Source organism: Nuphar pumila, chromosome 7, assembly GCF_984573655.1.
Source record: "Nuphar pumila chromosome 7, dmNupPumi1.hap1.1, whole genome shotgun sequence".
In the NCBI taxonomy this organism is placed as follows: Eukaryota; Viridiplantae; Streptophyta; class Magnoliopsida; order Nymphaeales; family Nymphaeaceae; genus Nuphar; species Nuphar pumila.
The window spans coordinates 109,223,681-109,250,079 of NC_143255.1; the positions used below are offsets into that span (position 1 = coordinate 109,223,681).

The 26,399-nt window shown below is 37.5% G+C and overlaps 1 protein-coding gene across 1 annotated transcript in view; it reads left to right on the forward strand.

Moving 5' to 3' along the window:
• LOC149832873 (glutaminyl-peptide cyclotransferase-like) overlaps nucleotides 1–26,399 on the forward strand; it is a 61,375-nt gene that overhangs the window by 2,566 nt on the left and 32,410 nt on the right. Inside the window, exons 2-4 of the mRNA XM_090012620.1 lie at nucleotides 346–402; nucleotides 10,626–10,661; nucleotides 12,608–12,672. Of these exons, the coding sequence (XP_089868746.1) occupies nucleotides 346–402; nucleotides 10,626–10,661; nucleotides 12,608–12,672 (158 nt within the window). The remainder of the gene's footprint in view (nucleotides 1–345; nucleotides 403–10,625; nucleotides 10,662–12,607; nucleotides 12,673–26,399) is intronic.

The window sequence follows — 26,399 nt, forward strand, 5'->3', positions numbered from 1 at the left end:
CTACCCATCCATACCCATACCCCATGGGGGACTTTTGTGGGTCAGTGTGGGCACGTGCCCACCCTCCCCACAACATGGCTCGACCCCTGATCCTATGTGCATAGCTCAAACCCGACCCACATATTACTTGAGTCATTTTTAGGGTTGACCCAAATAATATTTCAAGTTATTTTTGGGGCCATTCCCTAGTCTTCACTTTTGTGGGCCGGGTACCCAACTCAAACCCGACCCACTGACAGCCGTTCCTACTAGTATTAGAACATCATGCATGAATGAAAATGATTCATATAACCTACAATTATTGAGCGGTACGCTTTGAACCATTTGTCTTAAATTATGTTTCAGGGCCTGGTGTATGCTGGGAATGATACATTGTACGAGTCAACTGGTCTTTATGGACAGGTTAGTTTTGTAATTCAGCGGAATTATTCTTTTTTTTGTTTTAAAGTTAAACTCCTCATATCTCATGTATCATATTTATGAATGTTCTGTTTCCATTGCAAATTTCTCTGTGTCTCTTTTGCATTTTCCCAATCTTGGAAAACCTTCAAATGATGCGAGTTTGAGATGCTTGGCTGCTTTTATGTTTTTCTGGACAGATCTTAAAAGTCAATTTTGGTTCAGCAGGAACAATTCAATAATGTGTTAAGCACCGATAAGTTGAAGCATGGAGACGTTTCTTCCTTTTCTGACTTTTGTTTCTTTTGTGCTCCATCTCTTATATGGGATTCTTTCCTAAGTTCAGCTTCATATGTCCAATCTTTTATGTAGTTGACTTGTAAGTGAATGTCTAATCTTTGTTGGCTTCTTCACTATGAGTTTTTTTTAAAGAAAAATAAAATTATCAATTAACTCTCAAGATAGAAAGAATTACATTGAATATTCCAAATGATGAGATATCACACAGGATGAGATGTTGATTACATTAGATGATGCTCACTCATCCCATTGGTAAAGAGCTAACAAGATGGAGATTACAATTGTAGACTAAGTACATCTTGAGGTTCTTCTCCTTGAACACCTCAAGCATATTACTTAGAGTTCACATTTAGCATCTCAATTTCATTCCTTTTTTGGCCTGCACACCTTTTTAGTGCTCTCGAGCACTAGCTTGATAGGGGCATGGAAGAAACGATTGTGCAACTAGTTTGGGCATCGCAAAGTGTCTCTGAAAAGGTATGGTGAGTCCTCTTAATTGATGATTTGAAGACCATATTTGAAGGTAATCGAGCAAGATCATGCAAAGGATCCCTACTGCAAACCTTAGCCACAATTTGAACCTCTTGCTTCTTAAGATGACAAAAGCTTGGAGGAGAAGCAAGATCAAAATAAAAATGGTTGCCAAAAAAGGTCTCTTCAGTGATATCTTTTGTGGTGTGATGCACAGACATAGAGGGAAGAGAAGTTGGGCTATCAATGTCTTGAGCATGGAGGCAAGCATCAACTTCTTTCTCCGAAACAAGACAACCATCAATATGAACAACAAAAGGAACATGTTGTTTCCTTGGATAAGAAGCGTCATCAAGAGCAACAACATCCTCAAATGGTTGTTGTAGGAGAGCAAAAATCTCTTCTTGATTCTCCTTAAGTCTTAAAAGAATTATGATTTTCAAATGAGACTTTAAGGACCCATACCTTTTTGGCTTTGCACTTCTGCTACTGCTACCTTTTGCTAAGCACAGATGCATTAGATGCTAGATTCTTGCAATGACAATTTATAGTGCCATGCGATCTTGCCTTACACACTTTACAAATATGCGTACCTGATTCAACTTCAATATAAAGGTCTTCCTTATAGAACCTGCCCAAGACAATGAGGATTGAATCAGAGATCTTCGAATTAGATTGAACTTCTACAAGAATCCTTGCAAAGTGCAAGCAAACTTGGGCAGAGGTCCTTTCATTAACAACAACCAGCTTTCCCTTTAACGCATTCGCTATCAAACAAAAGACATCGTTGCACCAATAAGTGGGTGGAAGACCATGAACTCTAATCCATACCATAATAGACCTTAAACCCTAAAATTTAGGCAGGCCATATCTGTCCCAACTTTCCATAAGCAAGGTGCGACCAACAACCATCCACGGTCTTCTTCTCAAAACCGACATCAGATCTTCTTGCGATGAAAAACGCACTAGGAACTCGTTGTCCTAAACCACAGAAAAGATCGGATTAATAGGAAGCTTGCATCACTTACAAAACTCACAAACATAAAACTCTTGTTTCATCGCCCTGATGTCCCACTTACAAACCAAACAATGGTCGAAAGAGTTTTGCTTCTCAACACAAAATGATTGAGGAAGAAGAATAGCGCATTTTTCATCAATCATTGAGGGCCTGGGAAGGTTTTGATTAGGCAAAATCGATGATTAACCTACTACCTTGACCCAAGAGCAAGAAGCAGTAGGACTTGCCACCAAAAATATCACTAGTCACAATAGGAATATCATCATGAGAAACAACAGGAGACGCTGTATCATCTCCTTCATGGGCTTGTTTGTTCATGAACGAGTCACCAACAACATGTCATTGTAATCAGTGCCATCAGATTGACCAGCCTGGCCCCCAAGAGCACCGCCTATAACAGAGGACGTGCCATTCCCATCATGGCTACCATGGATCGGTGGGTCGTTCAAAGCATCCCTATCGAGAGGACGATCCTGCTGGGCCAGATTCACAAACACCGGAGATGGAATACCATACATGAGATCCCCAAATGCGCGCAAAGTGTGTTATACACCAGACGTCTTTATCAACAGAACAATCGACATCCCAGACGTTGTCACAACTCCAACGTGCTGCAGGGAAGCACCGGACGGGTCCCTCCCCCATAGGGAGAGGGGAGGTAGGACGCTCAAATTGTGGGTCTAGAGTTGTCGACGCCCCAGACTTTGCCGCAACTCTAGCGTGTTGCAGGGAAGCACCAGACGAGACCTCCATAGGGGGAGGGGAGGTTGGGTGCTCAACCTATAGGTGGGTCTCTCAACCACACCCAAAACCCGGTGAAAGCGATTGCAGAAGGCGCCCACAACCAGCAACCAGCACCACCCACCAGCAATCAACACTCAGAGAGAGAGAGAGAGAGAGAGGTTAAGAGAGAGGGAGACAAGAGGGTTTCAGAAAAAGGGAAAGAGAAAGGTTAAGAGAGAGGGAGACAAGAGGGTTTCAGAAAGAGGGAAAATAGGGGTTTTGAGAGGGGTGAACGAAGAGAGATTGATAACAAAGGGGCAAATACCTGAAATCAATGGCTGGAGGGAGCATCCGCCTGAGAGTTCGGTCGCCGGAGTCCACCATCGCTGGAAAGTACAATCACCAGAAGAAGGGTGTAGGGCATGAGGGTTTCGGTCGTTTCACTGGAAAGTACGATCACCGAAAGAAGGGTGTAGGGCATGAGAGGGTTCGGTCGTTGGAGCCCACCATCGCCTTGTTCTGACCATCGGACACCGGCCTCCAGCTGGCCGCTCGCCGCCTCTCCCTCGGCTAAACTCGAGATGATGAACAGAGGGATGCCATCACGTTTGTACATGCTATTTTGTATTGGTGCTGTTATTGATGAAGAACATGAACATTTCATATGCTCTTGCATGCCTGTGTGTGTATCTGTGTAGATGGTGCTACTTTATCTTCTATTGCAGTTTACTGATGGCAGAGGTGGTCTATGCTGGTAGAGGTGGTCTATGCATGGACATATACTTCATATAACAATTCTACCCAATTTAAGGGGCAAAATGAGGCAGGTATAAGGAGAATCCACTGTTTACATTGATGGCTTTATGCTAGGATGGACACTTTATGTTCACATCATATGTTAAGATAGAAATCTTTAGCAATGATTCATGGGATAGCTCCATTTTCTGTAAAGATAGAGCTGTGTTTCTTGAGTGTTTTTGTTTTTATGATTGACATAGCATATCAAATGAGTTAATCTGGTCAATTTTTGGTATGGGGGTGAGTGAGCCTAGACCTGGACAATGTGCTATATATATGAAGTCCACAGTAGGATGACTTCCATTAGGTCTCGGTCATAGCCTTTGGGAAATAACCATATAATGCAGTTGCTGCAGTACCAACCCATGCACGGTGAAGTTCTACTTCTACTGCTCTGTCAAATGTATTATCTACATGTCCCATATGTCAAGTGTAGGTGGTTGGTTAGTCAAAATGATACGTAAGCATGGGTTTAGTGGAGCTTCTGTCAAATTGTCTATGAAGAGACAATACGCATACAAGCATAAATACTTTATAAAAGGAGTGTACGAAGACACCCTCACAACACTTGAACAAAATACGCAAAAAGCGTAAAAATAGCAAACATGAAATAATGCATGTATTTGATAAAAGGAACAAATGCTTGAGACTCTCAAGCTTAGGAAATACAAGGGGGGAACACCCCTATTTATACAAGTGCCAAAAGGTGCAAAGGGGAGGCTCCCAAAGGAGTCGTTGGGAGCCCCCAACGGTCACATTTGTGACCGTTGGGGGCCCCCAACGACTCTATTGGGGGACCCCCAATGCACTTTAAATAATAACAAAAAATAAAAAGAAAAAGTAAAAAAAAGAATTACAAAAAATAAATAAGAAAATTACAACATATTCCAAATGGAATATGCGCAAAACAGGAAATTACAAGAATACCCTTTTCGGGTAAGAATATATAAATATATATATTTTTATATATAGAGATATATGTACATATAATATATTATATGTAAATGTATCTCTATGTATATAAATATATATATTTATATTTACAATAATGATTTTAGGAGACACATTTTAACACCCCCCCTCAAACTTACTGTGTGATAACCGCAAGTTTGTCAAGAAGGAAATGAAATCTGGGCGAACATAGAGCTTTTGTGAAGAAGTCGGCAACTTGATACTCAGACGTCACATATGGTAGATCAATGACCTTCTTCAAGTATTCTTCTCTGACATAATGACAGTCCATCTCTATATGCTTTGTTCGCTCGTGAAAAGTGTGGTTCTTGGCAATATAGATTGCACTTTTATTGTCACTGCATAGCTTTGTTGGTTCTTCGACAACCACTCCCATATCTTCCAAAAGACGTCGAATCCATACAATTTCCATGGTGGTAGATGCCATGGCTCTATATTCGGCTTCAGTGGATGACAAAGAGGCATTCTGTTGCTTTTTACATTGCCATGAGATCAAAGATTCTCCTAAAAAAATACAAAAACCAGTGGTGGAGTGACGGTTACTAGGGTCACCTCCCCAATCTGAGTCAGTATAAGCAAACAATTTTAATTCAGAGGAAGAAGATAGAAATACTCCCTTGTTCATTGTTCCCTTCAAATATCTGATGATGCGAAGGACAACACTCATATGAACGGTTGTAGGAGCGTGCTGAAACTGACTGACGATGTGAATAGCATGCGACAAGTCGGGTCGAGTAATGCTAAGGTACATTAGAGAGCCTACCAACTGCCTGTAAGGAGTAGGATCGGTTAGGGGAACATCGTCGTCAATCTTCATTTTTGATCCCACGACTTCAGGAGTTTCGCATACTTTGTCATCAGAAATTCCTGATCTGTCAATAATCTCACAAGCAAGCTTAGACTGAGATAAAAAATAACCACGTTGTGAATAGGCAACCTCAATTCCAAGAAAATATGTCAGAAAACCCAAGTTTGACATCTCAAATTTTGAAGTCAAGACAGACTTAATACCCTTGACTCCTTGAACATCATCACCTGTAATTAACATGTCATCAACATAGAGTAATAGAATCACAATTCCTGCATTAGATATTCTAGTAAATAGAGCAGTGTCAGTATAACATGAGGAAAAACCATTTTCCAACATTACACTGGTAAACCTGTCATACCAGGCCTTGGGGGCCTGTTTCAAACCATAAAGTGCCTTACGAAGACGAAGAACTTTATCTTTAGGAATCTTTATGCCTGGTGGAGCATCCATATATACTTCTTCGTTAAGATCACCATTTAAAAAAGCATTTTTCACATCCATTTGAAAAATGTTCCAATTTTTAATAGATGCAATAGTAATAAGACATCTAACTGTAACCATTCGGGCTACAGGGGCAAAATTTTCCTCATAATCAATTTCATACTCTTGCCCATACCCTTTAGTAACTAAACGAGCTTTATACCTTTCCAAGGATCCATCACTTTTAGTTTTAACCTTAAAAACCCATCTACAACCTATAGTTTTCTTTCCTATGGGTAAAGTTTGGAAATCCCAAGTTTCAACCCTTTTAGGGCATTAAGTTCATTTTGCATAGCTTCTTGCCATTCTATACATTTTTTGGCTTCTTCAAAATTCCTTGGTTCAAAATAAGAGTGAATGGCGCTAAGGCAAGCCCTATATCGGGGTGAGAAAGAATCAAAAGAAACAAAACGAGTTGGAGGTCTTCTATTCCTTTCAGATCTCCGGTGGTCGATAGTAGGAACAAGCTCACTATACTGGTCAATAGCACTTCTAAAGGTGTCTTGGTTTCTACGAGAGTAGGTTATTGGATCACTTGAAAGTCTACTTTCTTGTTCATTGAGTGAGTTATGTTCACCAACATCACCATCATTTTCCTCATCGTGATTTGATGATACACCATCATCACTAGATATATCATCATTACTAGACAATAGATCAAATAGGAAGGAATAATCAAAATTTTCTTGTTGAGAAACATTTTTTTCAAAGCCACTTTCATTTTCCAAAAAAGTTACATTTCTAGAGACATATAACTTATCATCTCGAAGATCATAACAACGAAACCCTTTTTGAGTTTCAGAATATCCAAGAAAGGCGCAAGGGATAGCCTTGGGAGATAGTTTGTCATTCTTGTCTGTAAGTATAAAACACTTACACCCAAAAACTCGTAACCTATTATAATCCGGTTCAAGTTTATATAAAATCTCAAAAGGAGATATTTTTCCTAATATCCTAGATGGCAGACAATTTATCAGATAAACAGAAGCAAGAGCTGCTTCTGCCCAAAAATTTTTAGGAATGTTTTGGGAAATAAGAAGGGTCTTAGTGGTCTCAATGATGTGCCTATGTTTTCTTTCGGCCAACCCATTCTGTTGAGGAGTTTTAGGACAAGACCTTTGATGGACAATTCCATGATCCTCAAGATATACTTTAAATTGATTGGAGAGATATTCCCCTCCAGAATCACTCCTAAATATCTTTATATTACTGTTGAATTGATTCTTGATCATTGAATGAAAGATTTTAAAACACGAAAAAACTTCGTGTTTGAACTTAAGAAAATAGATCCATGAATATCTGAAAAAATCATCTACAAAAATGACATAATAAGAAAAGCCTCCTTTTGAAGTCACAGGTGCGGGTCCCCAAACATTCGAATGAACAATTTCGAAATTTTTAGAAGAGAACATGGTTCTTTGCTCAAAAGGTAAACTTTGATTTTTTTCGAGAATACAATCATTACAAGAAAATGAACTTTTACATAGGTCCTTTGCAAAATGTAAATAAGACAACTTGGTAATATTAGGATGACCAAGTCTTTTGTGTCATACATTTATATCTTTGTTTTGGGCCACATTACAAAAAGATTTTGGAACTCGAAGAGATTCCATATAGTATAAGTCTCCTTTTCTAAAGCCTTCTCCAATCAATTTCTCGAACCGGCGATCCTGTATTAAACATTTATCACAAGAGAACTTAATATCGCAACCATGGTCCTAGAGTTGAGAAACAGAGAGAAGATTTAAGTTTAGTTTAGGTATAAATCTAATTTTTGGAATAAAAAAATCTTGAGATTCGAAATTACCTATACCTTTAATTTCAAGAGATGTTCCATCCGCAGTGGAAACAAAAGAGGGAGAAACAATTTTTGAGAAATCGGAAAGTGAAAACATGTTTGGGGACATATGAAAAGATGCACCGGAGTCCAAAAGCCATGAGACTTTACCTGGAAGAGATGACGTAGACACGGCGGCACCGGAGGTAGCTCCCTTGAGTAGAGGTTGAAGGGCTTCCACTATTTGATTTAAAGAGAGTGACCCACTTGATGATGCCTCCTCCTTTTGTGGAACACCGGTGGTAGCCATTGCGAGAAGCTTTTTCCATTTGGGACATATGGGTTTGATATGTCCGGGTTCTTTACAAAAATGACAAATAATTTTGCTATAGTCTCTTTTTCCTCTTGGCCTACCATTTTCACCTTGATTTTGTGGTTTAAAATGAGGGGGATGATAGGTTCTTACATTGTTTTCGGGTCTTGATACGGCATTGACCTCATTACTTTCTTCATGATTACAAGGAACCATAAGAACACTTGATCCTTGTTTACATAAACTCATACGAGTCTCCTCACCACTTAATTTGGTGAGTACATCTTCAAGAGAGGGAGGAGAAAAAGAGGATAGAAGAGAGGACCTTATTTGCTCAAATTCGGGCCTTAGCCCATTCAAAAAATTGAAGAACCGATCTTCTTAAAGTTGCTTGTGATAGAGTTCAATTGCTTCTCCACTCCATTTTGGTTCAAGCATGGCAAGCTCATCCCAAATGGAGGAAAGATCGGCAAAATATTCCCTAATAGTCATTTCACCTTGAGTAAGAGAGAGAGTCTTCTTTTGAATATAATACTTATGAGATAGGTCCTTCGATGTATACATTTTTTCAAGATAATGACAAGTTTCTGATGCCTTTTTGAATTTAATAATGTTGACATTAATCTTGGTTTCAACGGATGAAAAGAACCAAGAAGGAATCTTGAAATTCTTCATTTCCCACTCATCGTGCTTCTTAGAATACTCTTCAAGAGCTCTAACCCTTTCTTCTCCTTCAAGAATCTTGATCTCACTTCCGTTTACCACGGTTATTTTGGGTTCCGGTTCCGAAATTGTGCCTTGCACATAACCTCATAGCCCCTTCCCTTTTATGTGAGCCTCCATGTTTTCGGCCCAAATATGATAGTTGGACCCATTTAATTTGAAGCCAAGAGTAAAGTGAAACTCTTTTTCGCCCATTATGAAGTAGAGAGAAAGAGAGAAATGGCGTACCAACACAATATCCCAAATGCTAGCTTGCGCAAGATTCTTCTAAAATATTTGAGAAGCAAGATCCACCACTTCAACCTCCAAAGGTCCGAAGGCACGCTTTTCGAGGTACTTAAAAAGAAGAGGATCCCACAATCCTCTATCACCAACCAAGCTCTGATATCATGTCAAATTGTTTATGAAGAGACAATACGCATACAAGCATAAATACTTTATAAAAGGAGTGTACGAAGACACCCTCACAACACTTGAACAAAATACGCAAAAAGCGTAAAAATAGCAAACATGCAATAATGCATGTATTTGATAAAAGGAACAAATGCTTGAGACTCTCAAGCTTAGGAAATATAAGGGGGGAACACCCCTATTTATACAAGTGCCAAAAGGTGCAAAGGGGGGGCTCCCAAAGGAGTCGTTGGGAGCCCCCAACGACTCTATTGGGGGACCCCCAATGCACTTTAAATAATAACAAAAAATAAAAAGAAAAAGTAAAAAAAAAATTACAAAAAATAAATAAGAAAATTACAACATATTCCAAATGGAATATGCGCAAAACAGGAAATTACAAGAATACCCTTTTCGGGTAAGAATATATAAATATATATATTTATATATATAGAGATATATGTACATATAATATATTATATGTAAATGTATCTCTATGTATATAAATATATATATATATATATATTTATATTTACAATAATGATTTTAGGAGACACATTTTAACAGTTTCCAGTATATGCTTAATCAACAATGTACATAACTTTCTCTCTAAGTAACTAGTTCATTAGCTGATAAGATCTTTATGATAGCAATGCCAAAGCATGTTAAAAGTAGCTAAATCTAGACAAACTCTCAGAAGTAAATGGATTTGAATTTTCTAGAAAAATAGCACTTCTATTCATATTTCTTTTCTCTTGATTAACATTCAAGCAATTTTTTAAAGTGGATCGAGAAAAGTTTCAAACTAATTATTCAAAATATATAATTTATGAATCTAGAAAGTTAAGATTTTAAGTAATGATTACATACTTGAAACACATACACAATTGCATAAATCCGAAAATAACAGGGTTAAGAACTCAGTTCATAGATCCCCAACTCTGAATTGAGTACCTTTTGATGAATAACGTTTCTGAAAGTGGTAGATATGAGAAAATAGGGATTCAAGTCTAAATTTTGTAGTCCTCATATTCTTCATTTTCTTCCTAAGACCTCAACATTCCCAAGATTTTGCCAGATAGCTTCTGTGTTATTTTTCTACTTTTTTGAATTTGTATGGTCATTCAATACTGTTTTCAATGATGAGAAAATTTTGATCATGGTTGACATCTTTCTGACAAGTGTAGTTACAAATCTTCAAGAATAAGCGGCTTCATACCTTATGGTTGTTATGTTATATAGCTTCCATGTGCTTTCTTTCTTTGATATTTTTGTTTGAATCCATTCTTAAGTAGAATTTGCAGGAATTTTTTCCATTGATTCAGTCTGATTATAGTGTTTTTCACTTCTTAACTGGTGATATTTCTTTCCACAAGTTTGTAATTTCATCATGCTTAAATTTCATCCTTGCATTCATGTGCTTTCTGACATGTTGATTTTGCAATTCCAGTCATCAGTTCGTCGGGTTCATCTTCAGACTGGGAAGGTGAAGAGACTATCTTTCTGTAATATTTTATAATTGTGCATATTTTTGTATGCCTCACATGATATGCATTTGGCTTTATATGATATGTAAATAGAATATTTTGTTTTTTTAATTACATTTTAAAGATGAGACAGAAAGAAGAGGAAGAAAGGAGAAGAAAGAGGAAAAGAAGAAGACGAGAAAGAGGAGAGAGACTCTCTTGGAGAAATCATAGAATGATCTCTCTCTCTCTCTGTGGTTGAAAATGTGGGGCCTTTGCATAACACAGCTTCAACCTTTTCATACATAGATGGCAATATGCTGCTACAGTAAACTGAATTTGCAATGTTGATGACTTCACGATTATCACCAAATCAAATTATAAGGACTTGCATTTCATCCTCAACTCCATAAGCTTGGTTTTAAATAGATTCAGAAACTATTTTGTAAAGTACACAAGCTAGGCTTACAAGAGAGCAGACTTTGATTGGGTTGGTTAATCCTAATCCGGACCATAGTTACTAGGTTCTCTACTTTGAGTTGCGATCTGTGGCACATGTGAACATCCCAGCATTCCAGCATACTAACGTCCTTCTTAGATCAACTGATCCTACCTTAGCATACCAGTGTTTAGGCCAGGGTACTTGGGAATCCATGATTCACAACCTAGGACCCCCTGACCATTATCCAGACAAAACCTAGTATTTTTGTTTGGGATCTGATAGGTATAAACTATCATGCTGGATTCAATGTGTTGTAACTCAGATACAGTCCAGGTCAAACACATGTATTGGCATATTTGAATTTGATTTGGTCTGGTTTGCTTCAAGGAGTTACAACTCAGACAGCCTTCTAAGGAAAACGTATATGGTTCATATCATATAATATTTATAAAACAAATTACTGTTATGGTCACCTACACATTTGGCGAACTACTTGTCTTTTGTTCAAGTCTATTCTTTCAATCTCACATATATACCCAACTGAGTTGGATGGAACCAAATTTTATCTCCCCCTATGTGACCGGAACCTGAGCTGTAGAAAATTCTGGTCCATTCAGATCTAGTTTCTGGATTTGGTCGAAGTTTTAATGACACAAGATAACCATACCTTTGTTATCGAGGATAATCATCAGTATATTTTGAAAAGACACTGCTTTTTTTTTGGGTGGTTTTCTGCCTTTTGATAGGCAAACTGGGGGATACCTCCATAGTGCTACCTAACGATCCAGCTATTTCTTTCGAACCTGGAAAGTCCTCTACTTTCCGTACATGTTTTACATGCCTCTGTTGTTGGCAACTGTTGGTACCAGTAGTCAGGTTCTAGTTGTACTGAGTGTTAAGTTGTACACACACACACACACACACACACACACACATATATATATATATATAGTATTTACAGTCTTGTAATAGGAAATACCCATTAGGGGTATTATAGTTTTTTCACAGTATTGTAATAGGCTGTGCCCATTAAGGGCACAATAGTCTTTTATATTTTTTTTCTTTATTTTTGTAACTTAGTATTTAAGCTTTAGCTTGAGGGCATTTAGGTAAATGGCCCATAGAGTCATTGGGACCTCCCCAACGACTCTATTTCTAGCCATTGGGGAGATCCCAATGGTTCTAGTTGTGTATAAATAGGGGTGTTTCCCCTCTTGTATATTCAATGCTTTCTCAAGCATTTTAACTCCAATCAACATATATTTTTTACTTATGTTCTTGGCCCCTAAGAGGCCCTTGTGCATGTATGTTTGTGTTGACCCATAAGTGGTCTTTGTTATTTATGTTCTTGTGTTCTTGTAAGCCCATAAGAGACCTACTTGTATTGTTTTCTTATTTCATTAGACTGAGCACTATTATGGAATATATGAGATTATAAGTCCTTTCTGAATACTGCTTTGGTACATCTCTCTTCTAACAATTCTGAAGCATACTGATTTATGGAACGATGCCTTCCATTGTCAGGTTCTAGAAATTCATCATATGGATAGATCGTATTTTGGAGAAGGCCTAAGTCTTTTGGGAGAAAGGTCTGTAAGAATATTTCTTTTGTCCAATTTCATGAAATTATTTTTATGGTGGATGCTTATCAAGTATCTAAATAACGAGACTTTCTTCTTTGATGTTTCCACTCTCTTAAAATAATTTGAATCTTGTTAGTTTTGATGCACCACCTGTGTTTTATCAATCATCTGCTTTAGGTGAAGTTAGCAGTTTTTTGTTAGCAGCAGCTTGATACATGCTTGGAATGGGTCCAAGTTATTTGTCAGTTTGAACCGTATCATCAATTAAATAAGCATTGATTTATTTTTAGAAAATGTTATTCATGCAACAAATATGAGAAAAAGTTGACTTGGATATCTGTTGATCAGAACCAAATTATTATTGTTTGTTGATTAGAACCAAATAACTAATGTTTGTGAACTGATTCATGATCTGTAGATAATTGGGGCTTTCATTATAAATTTATTGCATGAGGGCGCAAGTAAGCTATTCATCTTCAGTACACTGATCCATGCAATTAATTTTGAAAGTGTACAAAGTGACAATAGTAAGATACACTTTGTTTGCAAAGACAAAATCTTTATACACTGACATGTGGGACATACTAAAGATTGTATTCTTGGAAAAATGCAAATGCTACCGTTTGGACCTAGAACTTCTCTGACTAATGAAAATTTTGAATTAGTGCATTTGGATGTATGGGATCCTGCTCCCGTTATGTCAAAAAGAGGTTACTCATATTATATTACATTCATAGATGATTTTAGTAGACATACTTGAATTTACTTTCTTAGACTCAAGTCCGAAGTTTTTTCATGTTTTAAATATTTTTAAAATCTTGTTAAAAATTAATTTAAACTAAATATTAAAATCTTTCGCTTCAACTCTCAATCTTACCTTTTACCCATGGTATTTTGCACAAAAAATCGTGTCCTAGGACTTCTCAACAAAATGGAATTGCCGAAAGAAAACATCACCACATTATTAAAGCTACTAGAACTTTACTTATTTCAAAGAAAGTTTCAAAAAGGTTTTGGGCTGAAGCCGCTCTCACCACGGTCTATTTAATAAATATAATGCCTTCTCAAATTTTAGAAAACAAATCTCCAATTGAAATACTTGTTAAGACTACTTCCGATTTGAAAAAATTAAGAATTTTTGGATGTAAATGTTTTGTGCTTCTTGAAAAATACAACAAATTATATCCTAAAGCTATTGAATGTGTGTTTATTGGATATGTCGATGATAAAAAAGGCTATCGATGTTATGATTGATAAAACTGCCACTTGATTGGCAGACTTTGTCGAGAAAACCGAGGAGTGGGGGGAGAGAGGAGAACTCGATCTTTGGGAATTGGCAGCCATAATCTTTTCTTAATGCTGCACTAATCCTTCATTAACATTAATAGGGTTACAAACAATTTTATATGTACAAAACTGCCCTTTACAAGAAAAACATATTACATATATATGTATAAGAAGCTGTATTGGATATGGATTCTCTATTGGATCCATATCCGATCCATATTCTAATACCCTCCCTCAAGTTGTGCATGGAAGTAAACCATGTGCAACTTGTTCTTCAGATATCAGATTCGGTTACTTGTGAGACCTTTTGTGAACGCATCAGCGACTTGGTCTTCTTACGACACATAAACTGGTTCAATCTCTTTGTCTGCTATCTTTTGTCTGATGAAATGTTGGTCGATCTCAATATGCTTAGTTCGACTGTGATGAACATGATTGATCGCAATTTGTATGGCACTTCTATTATCACACATAAGAGTTGAACTTAAGACATTCTCTCCCATTTCTATAAGTAGAGGTCTAATCCAGGTCACTTCAGCTGTGGTAGCTGCCATAGATCTATACTCTGCCTCTGTGCTAGATCTTGCTACAACCTTCTGTTTTATGCTACTCCATGAGACAAGATTTTTTTCAATAAAAACACAGTAACCTGAAACAGATCTCCTTTCATCTGGGTCCCCTGCCCAGTCTGCATCTGTGTATGCTAATATATCATGTTTTGGTGTCCCCCCATGAGAACTGAACATATGTGAGTCCATCATCCACCGTGCCTTTTAGATAACGAAGAATACGTTTGACGGCATCCATGTGACCAGTTTTCGGTTCATGCATGAGCTGAGATACTTGATTTACAGAGTATACGATGTTTGGTCTAGTAAAAGTGAGGTACTATAACATCCCCACTATATTGCCGTACTTGCTTGCATCATGGTACAACTCACCATCACAAATACTGAGATTTTGATTGACAACACTGGGTGAAGGCAAAGGTTTACAACCTGTCATTCTTGCTTTGGCTAGAAGATCAAGAGTGTATTTGTGTTGGGTTAATGACATTTTTTCATCCTGCTTGTCCACCTCTACACCAAGGAAATATCTGAGTTCCCTAAGGTCTTTCATCTTGAACCGCATACTTAGAAGAACCTTAATTCGTTGAATGTGGTCTAGAGCATTGCCAGTGATCACAATATCATCAACATATATAAATAAGAAAACCATAGTTGTATCATCCTTGTATATGAATAAAGAATGATCTAGGTGGGAACGGATGAAACCGTGGTTCTGAATTTCTAAGAAGAAACTTTCAAACCATGATCTGGAGGCTTGCTTTAGGCCATACAATGCTCTGGTTAATTTGCATACATATTCCTTTGAATCTCCCTCTGCATAGCCTTGAGGCTGCTCCCTGTAGACTTCTTCCTTTAAATCCCCATGCAGGAATGCATTTTTAACATCAAGCTGACTAAGGGTCCACCCATGTTCAATTGCTAGGCCAAGAATAATACGAATAGTTCCCATTTTCACCACTTGGCTAAAAGTTTCCTCATAATCTTGACCGAATTCTTGAGTAAAACCTTTGGCAACAAGACGTGCTTTATAACGTTCAATGCTACCATTCGGTTTATATTTAATCTTATAAACCCATTTTGAGCCAACAACATTTTTGAAATCCTGAAATGGGTAAATATGAGATGATTGAACTATTACATGAAAGTTATGCATGTTATTGTTATTGCTGTTGCATAACTTACCTCACTTGCTTATTAATGATGCATCCCATGTTCTACCTGCTCATGTATATGACTGTTGATTACTGTTGTTGCTTTACGTGCTATTGTATATACTAAAGATTTACACTTGACACCCACATCACATACTAGACTCATGATGTACCTGCATTAAGAGTCACAGTTTTCCTACTTAGACGTGGTAGTCTAATTCCAATCAATTTACTATTTTTCAGGTAAAGAATAGTGTTTATGAGCGGCTGCGGGATGAGGCATCGGATCGAGATTTTTGGATTTATTGTTTCAGGGGTAGTTTGGGTTCCTCTTATGATTTTAACTCTGATGATTTTCATTAATAAATAGAATGAAATAAATGTGTTGGGTTTTCTCTCCACTGTAATGTTCCAGAATGTTTAACCCCATAATATTACTTGTTTCTGCTGTTATAAAAAAAAATCCTCTTAATTTTGGGTTAAAATTTTGGGGCGTTACAAATGGTATCAGTGCTTGGGAACAATAAATCAAAGATCACGGTCGTGTCACACCCTGCAAGCTCTTTGTGAGTATAATTTATTTTGTTTTGTTATTGGTCATGTTACTTGTTCTTTTGTGATGCTCATAATAGTATATAGGTGAATTCACGCCTACACATGACCTATTAGGTGAATGATACATCACGTCTATAATGATTAGCGTTTAGGTTGTTGACTTATCACGCTAACAAATCATTAGTGTCAACCTACTAGGTGAATGTACCACGCCTACATAGTTTCTCTAAAGATGATTGTATTATGATTGTCTGAATGGATTTATCATACATGATTGATGTCTGTGTCATGGATATCTGATTAAATTTTTTTTGTAGTCATGTGCGTGTGTTTCACATCGAAATAATCAAATATGATATGATGTAAGAATTATTAATGCACATAAAATGATGAAATAATCTAAATGTCTCAGATACATATATAATTGGAATCCTATCTGCATAACTCGAACTACGTAGAAGTTACGTATCTTGAGGTTTAATTGATTCTTGATATATACAAGATCTCATTGTATAGGACTCATGCTTTGATTATGCATGCTTCGAGATTTAATTTGGAAAATGCCATGTTCCTGGTGACAATAATATGATGCATAGGATAATATGCCTTAGTATGATATGATTAAAATGCCACGTGATCTGAAATTTTGAAAGCATGCGATATATGCTTAAGTTCAATAAAGAACTATGATTTATGGAACCTTATTAGTGAAAGGTGTGATTTCATGATTTTTAATGCCAAATGAAGTAATGATGAATATTGATGATATGCTTGTGCCCATATTGGTGGCTATCGACCTTGAGAGCGATCATTTCTGGTATCACTATTTTGGAACCTGTTGAGGACCTTTTCCATAAATGATTATCTGTAAGGGTGTGTATGACAAAAATCAGGTAATCCGGCTAGAGCGGTAGATCTCCGTGAGGTAATACATTGTCCAAGAACGGGTAGCCGCAAAGACGGTAAATTCCTGTGAGGAAGTGTATTGTCCAAGACCGGGTATACCATCTAGGGCGGTAATTCCGTGTGAGGTTGTGCATTTCTTAGACCAGAGGATCCGACGCGAATCTTGTTAATCTTTAATTAATAAAGAGTTATGGTAAATTGCGAGGATTCTCTAAGATGGATGGAGATAGCTTGTCACGAATCAATAGATTTGGCTTTTAGTTGTAACATAATCTGATCGTTAAATCTTGATATAATGACATGTTTGCGTCTTTTGTGAATAGAAGGGTCACTCTTTGAGAGATTCTAGACCTTGATTTGCGGATATGTTTATGTGCTCTGTGAAAAGATGGTACCATTTTGAGAATAACATCATGAGCGAAGTTACGACATGTGACAACTAGCGATGCAAAACCTTGAGAATTAGGAATAAGTGGAGGATATTCAGGACAAAAAGTCTGTTAGAAATAGTGAGGACAACAAACAACGTCGTGATTATGATAAAATAAAGAAAACTTTACCCAATAATCAAGAACAAGCTAAAGGAATAACACGTCGTGTCTATCATTTGTGACTAAACAAGTATGAAGTAGTGAACATACACTCTAATTGTCTTAGGTTAAGACTTTTCGTGATTTAGTACGGATTTTGCCATCAATGAAACAAGGTAGGAATTTTGTTGAGACCGACATTTAACTCCAAACTTCTCTTAGAAACTCATGGTGTGTTGTCCTGACCCTTATATGTGGGGAGCTCGCACACATACGTGCAACCTTATCGATACCAATCCCTCAGACTACGATCTCTAAGGGAATCTTATAATGAAATTTCGAGGACGAAATTCTTTTTAGGGGGAAAGGATGTAATACCCGCGATTTTTATCAGATAAATAAACTTAGATTTTAAGTCATTAGGGTGATACAAGAATATTTTATTATTTATTCGAAATTGGATCTTGGATAACCTATTTGGATCTTCAATGTTGAATCCCAAATATCCTGTTTAGAACTCCGATATTCCATTCGGATCTTAAATATCGAATCACGAACCTTAATTTGAATATTTAATAATCATTTTTCAGTCAAGGTGATCGGATTTCTGGTTTTGGATCCGCAAAATCCTGGACATAGAAGATTTAAATTGGTTTGGGTCCAATTAGAATTTCTAATTGGATATGAGATTAGCTCTTTAAAGTCCATAATAGTTGTCTTGGACTCGTAAATATTAAATTTAAAGCCATGGTTCCAAGTCATGGTACGATGAAAACTTTGGATCCTTGGATTCAGATTTATTTAAAGGGTGTATGAAGCATAATGGACCCCGAATTCATAGTAAGTTAGTAGATATTTATAATAATGTAATTGGATCCACAACATTTTTAATTCGTGTTATACTCAATATTTAATAAGTTAAATATTTAGATGTGGGTCCGGATCCTCAGATGGATCCGGATATGCCCAGGACATGGACCCAGCTGTGGCGGGTCACGGGTTCGGGTTCAGTCGAACCAAACAGGCACCCGACAACGCGTTAAAACCAAGTCACGAAAAAAAGAAAAAGAAAAAGAAAACAAAAACAAAAGCCCTACCTGATAAAAACGAGTGTTAGGGTTCGTTTTTGAACCCTAACACAACGTGGAAGTGAGGAAGCTGAGGAAGGGGGATGCGCAGCCGCCAGGTGAAGGGGAGGATAACGGATCCCCTTCCGATTTTCGTGGCACCCTTCCACATCTCACCTCCTTCCTCTCCCATTTAGCCAAATCTCTCTCTCTCTCTCTCTCTCTCTCTCGGTCTTCCTCAACTCTCTCTCGTTCCCCTCGTTTCCTCTCACTCTCCCTGTGACCTTCGGCAGGATGCCGATGACCCTTTTCCTTGAATCCCTCACTGACCCTGTCGCCGCCACCTTCGCTTCCCCTTTTTTTTTTCGGCAGCACCACCCGACGATGACCCTCCTCTCGTCCCTTCCATTCTCATACTCATTGGTGAGCAGGAGTTCAGCTGCACTCAGATTCACGGCAGAAAGAGGGGAAATCATCAAACAAGGTAAGATTTGCTGTGTGTTCCTTGTTTGGTATATCATGGTTCGAGCATGCTGTGTGGGTGGCCAAAATCCCTAACGGGAAAAAGAGGATTTCAGGTTTATGGTGCCGAAAATCCCAAATCGATTGAGTTGGGGATTTCGGATATCAGAAAGAGGGGTTCAATCGAGCTAATGCCTTCTATGTTGAGATTTTATGTGTAAGTCAATAATATGATAGATGTCACCATGTATTAAATCATTGCTAGGTTTAGATTAATCATGTGTTTTGGTATGTGGTAATCTGTGTTGAAACCCCAGTCCTTTGAATTTGATTGGGTATAACTGCATTGTACGTTTGATATCATTTTTCTGTTTAAATGTTGTTACCTGTGAGCATGACCAGTTTGTATCACTATATGCCTTGTAGATTCAACCTTTACATGCTCTAGCTTTGGATGCAGGTTAGCTCTACCATTTACTAATATGTATGCTTAACAGGGAAATTCGGTCATGGTATTGTCTCAGTTCTAATAGGGTAGGGGTGAGTGTTGCTATTAATATTAGGGGTTGAACTGGCATCGTTCTATACATAGTAACTTATACAGACTGCTCCTGACAGAAAAATCATTGGTTATTATATTATACTTTATGCTGTGGAAAAAAGAAGGGATTAGTCATTTGCATAGCTTGTCTGCGATATTCAAATATAGATATATATATTTATATATACCTCTGCATACTGAATTCTGCTAATAAAAGGGAATTTACTTTGGAATGATTACCAGTGGGACATATTATGGTTATTCGTTGCTAATTAGTTCGATGTATAATTTGCTGCAATTCAGATGAACCATAGTGGTGCAATATTTCTATTTAAATGTCATTATAGCTCAGAATTTTGTTGCCTTTTTTGTGTAATTAAACAACAATAAGTTCTTTGATATATGTGTGCTAAGTGTGGCTCTAAAAATGTAGACTTCTCTTAATTGTTGATTCCTGTAAAATGGTCATACTAGCTATACTATTATTGGATCTCAAAGGAGGATCAATGTTAATCTATTTTGTTGTTTCATCATAGGATTATGAAAAATTTAGTTTGACTAAATCTTGGAAGCAAGTATACATGAGAATCTAGTTGGATTCATGTTAAGTTGAAATTTAAGTTAACATTTACATGCATATTCAGTTGATATGCAAATTCCTATTTAGATGATTATAGGTGGATGCTCGGGTCCATATGAAGCTGCATATTAGTTAGATGCTCAATGCCTATGTAACTGCATAGTAAGTGAATGTTCAATTTCGTACAAAGTTGCATATCAAGTTGATATTCAATGCAAACTTAACTGCATATTAGGTTGTTATTCACTGTTACATGAAGCTGTATATTAAACTAATGCTCAAATGCTTATTGAGTTATTCAATTTTATATACTAAGCTGCATAATTTAGCATGTTCAATTGCATATTTCTTAAAATAGGCAAAATGCCATTAAGTGTATATCATCTAGAAGGTTCAAATAGCCATGAAGATGTTTATTTTCCAATGTTCATATGCTTGTTAAACTGTATATTTTTCTGAAATACTATTGCCTAACACTACATATTTGCTGAAAGTATCAAATGCCAACTAAGCTGTATATCTTGTGGAATGTTCAAATGAGAAGGTGTTTGGAAAAATATATATAGTTGTATTACCAAATTTCTAAGATTACCCTGCATGCTCAATAAGGGACACCAATAGTGTCTTTGCTTGTTGGCAGAGCTTTTAATGCATGCCACTTTTTTTTATACATGGAGGCGTTGTGGCAATTTTCTATTAAAGAATAAATAAATAATAATAATGATGATGAATGATGATTTGATAACCGAACCTATGGGTCAGTTTGTTGTGAACATATGAATGTCAAGCCAGTGTATTGAGGGTCATGCATAGACCATCAAAGTTATGATGTGAATCCACATGAAAATGAAAATATAATATGGTTGCCCGACTGGTTTAAAGGCACTGGGGCATTCGTGCTTGACTGGTTTAAAGGCACCGGAGCACTTTGGGTGGGTTATGCAATCAATATGACAAAGGATTGGGACTGGTTTATACACCTTGGTAAAATGACTAAGGTTGGGAATTCTACTGCTATGATAGTAGAAGGAAGTTGGGGAAATGCCCCATACTTCAGGAACATAACTAAATGAAAAGATTAACCCACTCAGATTCGGGCTTACCTTGGAGAGAGTAGGTGGTACAAAACTTCGGGGACATGTGTTTTACTGTTTCGAGCTAAAGTGACTCGATGGTCCTCAGTCCTCGGAGTTGGGGGGTCCCTGACTACCAATATATCCTAGGTGGTAGCTCTTTGTTCTTCTGCAGAAGTTAGGGATGCATCCTGTTTTGGTTTTGGCCTTTGGGAGATTCTCTCGGTCACTGGCCGCTTCCTTAGGATTTTCAGTCTCAGTTAGAATGTTCGGGTTAATAAAACAACTTTGAATAATATACCCCCGAACGTTCTCTTCTGTGATGGTTGCCTTGGCCCGTGTGTACCCACGAGATAAAAAAAGATAAACAATTAGAACAACTAGGTATCACAGTGAGTGGAGTTATTAAAGGGACATTTGCATATTCTTTCAGAATGCTTTATATTTTAAAATTGAAATGAACTGAAATCCTGAAATGGGTAAATATGAGATGACTGAACTATTACATGAAAGTTATGCATGTTATTGTTATTGCTGTTGCATAACTTACCTCACTTGCTTATTAATGATGCATCACATGTTCTACCTGCTCATGTATATGACTGTTGATTACTGTTGTTGCTTTACGTGCTATTGTATATACTAAAGATTTACACTTGACACCCAGATCACATACTAGACTCATGATGTACCTGCATTAAGAGTCACAGTTTTCCTACTTAGACGTGGTAGTCTAATTCCAATCAATTTACTATTTTTCAAGTAAAGAATAGGGTTTATGAGCGGCTGCGGGATGAGGCATCGGATCGAGATTTTTGGATTTATTGTTTCAGGGGTAGTTTGGGTTCCTCTTATGATTTTAACTCTGATGATTTTCATTAATAAATAGAATGAAATACATGTGTTGGGTTTTCTCTCCACTGTAATGTTCCAGAATGTTTAACCCCATAATATTACTTGTTTCTGCTGTTATAAAAAAAAATCCTCTTAATTTTGGGTTAAAATTTTGGGGCGTTACAGTCCAACTGTTTCCCATGTTTGGCACTCATAGAGTGCCTCGATTTCCTTATTCATTGCTTCAATCCATTTCTTGGAGTGAATGGCTTGACAAAAAACAAGTGGTTTTTCGTGTTTCTCAATCTTGGATAGAAAAATCTGAAAATCCATTGAAAAATTATCACAACTCACCCATTTTCAATGGGATGACTTATCCTGCCTGATCTTCTTAGTCCCTCTCTGTCATTGGACAATGCCACGTGTTCTCCAGTAGGCACATATGTTCGCTCTTTGAGTCTCCTGGTATAGACATTTCCTTTGTATCTCATACATTCTGTCTTCGATGCTTCATCTGAAACCGTCTCATCATTGGTGCTTTCAGGAGTCAAAGTAGAATAAACCCCAGCCTGTGAAATAAGTTCAGCACTGAGACATGGATCATACCAATTATCATTGGTGTCAATATGTTCACGATTGTGATCTGCTTTATTTCCCAGAAAACTATTTTCATAAAAAATAACATTTCTGGAAATTCTGATCTTTCTATTGGCAGGATCATAACACTTGTAACCCTTGTGTTCATCTGCATAGCCTACAAACTAGCATATAGAGGCTTTGTCCTGAAATTTAGTTCTCATAGATCTATCAATGTGAACATAAATGTGCATCCAAAAACTCGTAACTCATCATAATCGGGATGGTCACCAAAGAGAACATAATAGGGAGACTGATTTTCAAGAATAGGCATAGGAGGACGATTTATCACATGAGTGGCAGTATAAAAAGCTTTTGTCCAAAGACTAATAGGCACATTAAAACCATGCATCATGCTTATTGCACTTTCCACAATGTATCTGTACTTACATTCAACAATTCCATTTTGTTGTGGAGTGTACGGGCAAAAAACTCTACGATGTATCCCATTATCTTGGAGAAAATCTAAAAATTCTTTAGAGGAATACTCACCACCTCCATCGCATTGAATAATTTGGATGTTTTGAGAGAATTGGGTTTTAACCTAGGCATGAAAACGATGAAAGATGAGAAAAACCTCTGATTTATGTTTCATAAAGAATATCCAGGTAAAGCGAGAAAAACCGTCAATAAAGGATATATAATATTTACTTCTAGAAGAGGAAGGATTGGGGGCTGGGCCCCAAACATCAGAACATATTATCTCAAAAGGCATGAAGGCTCTTTTATTTATTTGATGAAAAGGAAGTACATGACTTTTGTAGACCTGACAACTGGAACACATTTTATTCTTCAACGAAGGAGAAACAGACTCTAGAAGAAATCCATTGGACACTAGTTTTTCAATAAAGACTTGACTACAATGACCAAGGCGGGAATGCCAAAGTTCTGACTTATTACATTGGGATATACTTAGAATACTTCTAGAAGTGTAATCGGACTTGGGAGGCTTCAGAACATTGGAGGCAAGATCTTTATTGAAGATATACATGTTTTCACGTCGCTCTCCTTTAGCGAACATCTCCTTCGTTTGAAGATCCTTGACAAAGACAAAAGTAGGAGTAAATTCCACAGATGAATTGGTAGAGTCAACAAACTTAGAAACAAAGACAATATTTTTCTTTATATTTGGTGCATGAACAACATCAGATAGAGGGAGGAATGGATGACTCAGACAAAGGAATGAGAACATTGCTTACGTTTGAAATAGGGTGGTGAGTCCCATCTCCAGTTACAATATTAGATTTACCAAAATAAGGAGTCAAAGTAGAGAACTTACCTACATTGCCAGTGACATGAGCTGCTGCCCCAGAGTCTACATACCATATTCCATCATCATTCTGTTTCAGATTCAAGTTGGCCATGTTAAAATTCTACCTTGGTACCTGTATTGAGAAAACGAGAGAGAGAGAGAGAGACAAAGAAAAGGATATAAGAGGGGGTTGCGGTTATCACGATTTCAATATTGAAATCGTGACCTAAACTGTGCATTTATATTTACATTACAGAGGTATGGATTCGGGTCCGAGTCTGGTGGATCCAGACCCGATTAATAAAAAGGGTTATATGGGTACATGGCTCGGGTTCTCTTGTACATCGATCGGGTCAGATCGTACATGGATCAGGTCGGATCCTTTGCACCTTTTTCACCCCCCTCAAGTTGATCATGGTTTTGGACCATGAACAACTTGCTTTTAAGCATCCAAAAACAACCCTTTGTTAACCCTTTGGTAAATATGTCTGCAACCTGTCTTTCAGTACTGACAAACTCAGGCTCAATCTCTTTTTCTTCAACCTTCTGTCTCACAAAGTGTTGGTCGATCTCAATGTGCTTGGCACGACTTTGATGTACTGGATTGAATGACATGCTGATAGCACTTTGGTTGTCACATAGCAAGGTAGTGTGGGAGATCTTTTCTCCTACTTCAGTTAGTAGATGCCTGATCCATGTGACTTTGACAGTAGCAACAACCATGGATCTATACTCAGCCTCAGTGTTTGATCTAGCAATAGCCTTTTGTTTTCTACTGCTCCAAGAGACTAAATTTCTTCCAATGAAGACACAATATCCTGATGTAGATCTTCGTTCGTCAGGATCTCCTGCCCAGTCTGCATTACAGTATACAGTAAGTTCATGCTCATCTTTGCCATATGACTGTGGTAAATATATCAATCCATCCCCAATAGTCCCTTTCAGATATCTAAGGATCCTCTTGACCGCTTCCATGTGTCCAGTACGTGGCGCATGCATAAATTGAGAGACTTGATTGACTGAATAAACAATATCAGGTCTAGTGAATGTGAGGTATTGTAACATTCCTATTATGCTTCGATACCTGGTGGGGTCATCATACAAATCTCCATCATGAGCGCTAAGTTTTTTATGAAGCACACTCGGAGTTTCTAGAGGTTTGCAGTCTTTCATGCCTGCCTTGTTGAGAACATCTACGGTGTACTTGTGCTGAGTGAGTGTCAAGCCATGAGCCTGGTTATCAACTTCTACACCAAGGAAATAACGTATCACTCCACGATCTTTCATTTTGAACCTCTGACCTAGTAAGTCTTTGACTTCTTGGATGTGGCCCGCAGAGTTTTCTGTGATGATAATATCATCAACATAAATTAATAATAGAGTGGTCACAGGCTGACTTTTAAAAATAAATAATGAGTGGTCCAGTATACAACAACAACAACAACTACGCCTTTATCCCAAAACAATTGGGGTCGGCGATATGAACCAAAAAAGAAAATCATTCAGAGTCTTCCACATGAATCCTTCTCCTCCAATCATTTCTATCCAATGCCATGTCCTCGGTGAGGTTCAAAGCATTCATATCCTTTCCTATCATCTCCATCCAAGTCTTTCTAGGCCTACCCCGACCTCTTTTAACTAATATATTTTTCCATTTCTCCATCCTTCTAACTGGAGCATCATTAGGCCTTCGTCGAATATGTCCAAACCACCCTAAATGATTCTCTCTTATCTTATTTTCAATGGGTGCAACGCCTACCTTCTTACGTATCTCCTCGTTCCGAATCTTATCTTTTATTGTATTTCCACACATCCATCTAAGCATACGCATCTCAGCTACACTCATTTTTTGAATATGATGTCTCTTGGCAGCCCAACATTCAGTACCATATAGTAAAGCGGGCCTAATAGTCGTCCTATAGAACTTTCCCTTCAACCGCAATGGCATTCTATGATCGCACAACACTCCAGTTGCACTTTTCCATTTCATCCACCCAACCTTTATCCTATGATTTACATTTCCATCAATTTTTCCATACTTTTGAATGATAGATCCAAAATATTTGAAACAATCATCCACCGGTATTTCTTGCTCACCAAGCTTCACTACACTCCCATCACTACTTCGTTGCTTACTAAACCGACATTCCATATATTATGTCTTACTCTTACTCAACTTAAAACCTCTTGCTTCCAATGTCTGTCTCCATAATTCTAACTTAGCATTAACCCCAGCTCTAGACTCATCAATCAAAACAATATCATCAGCAAACAACATACACCACGACAC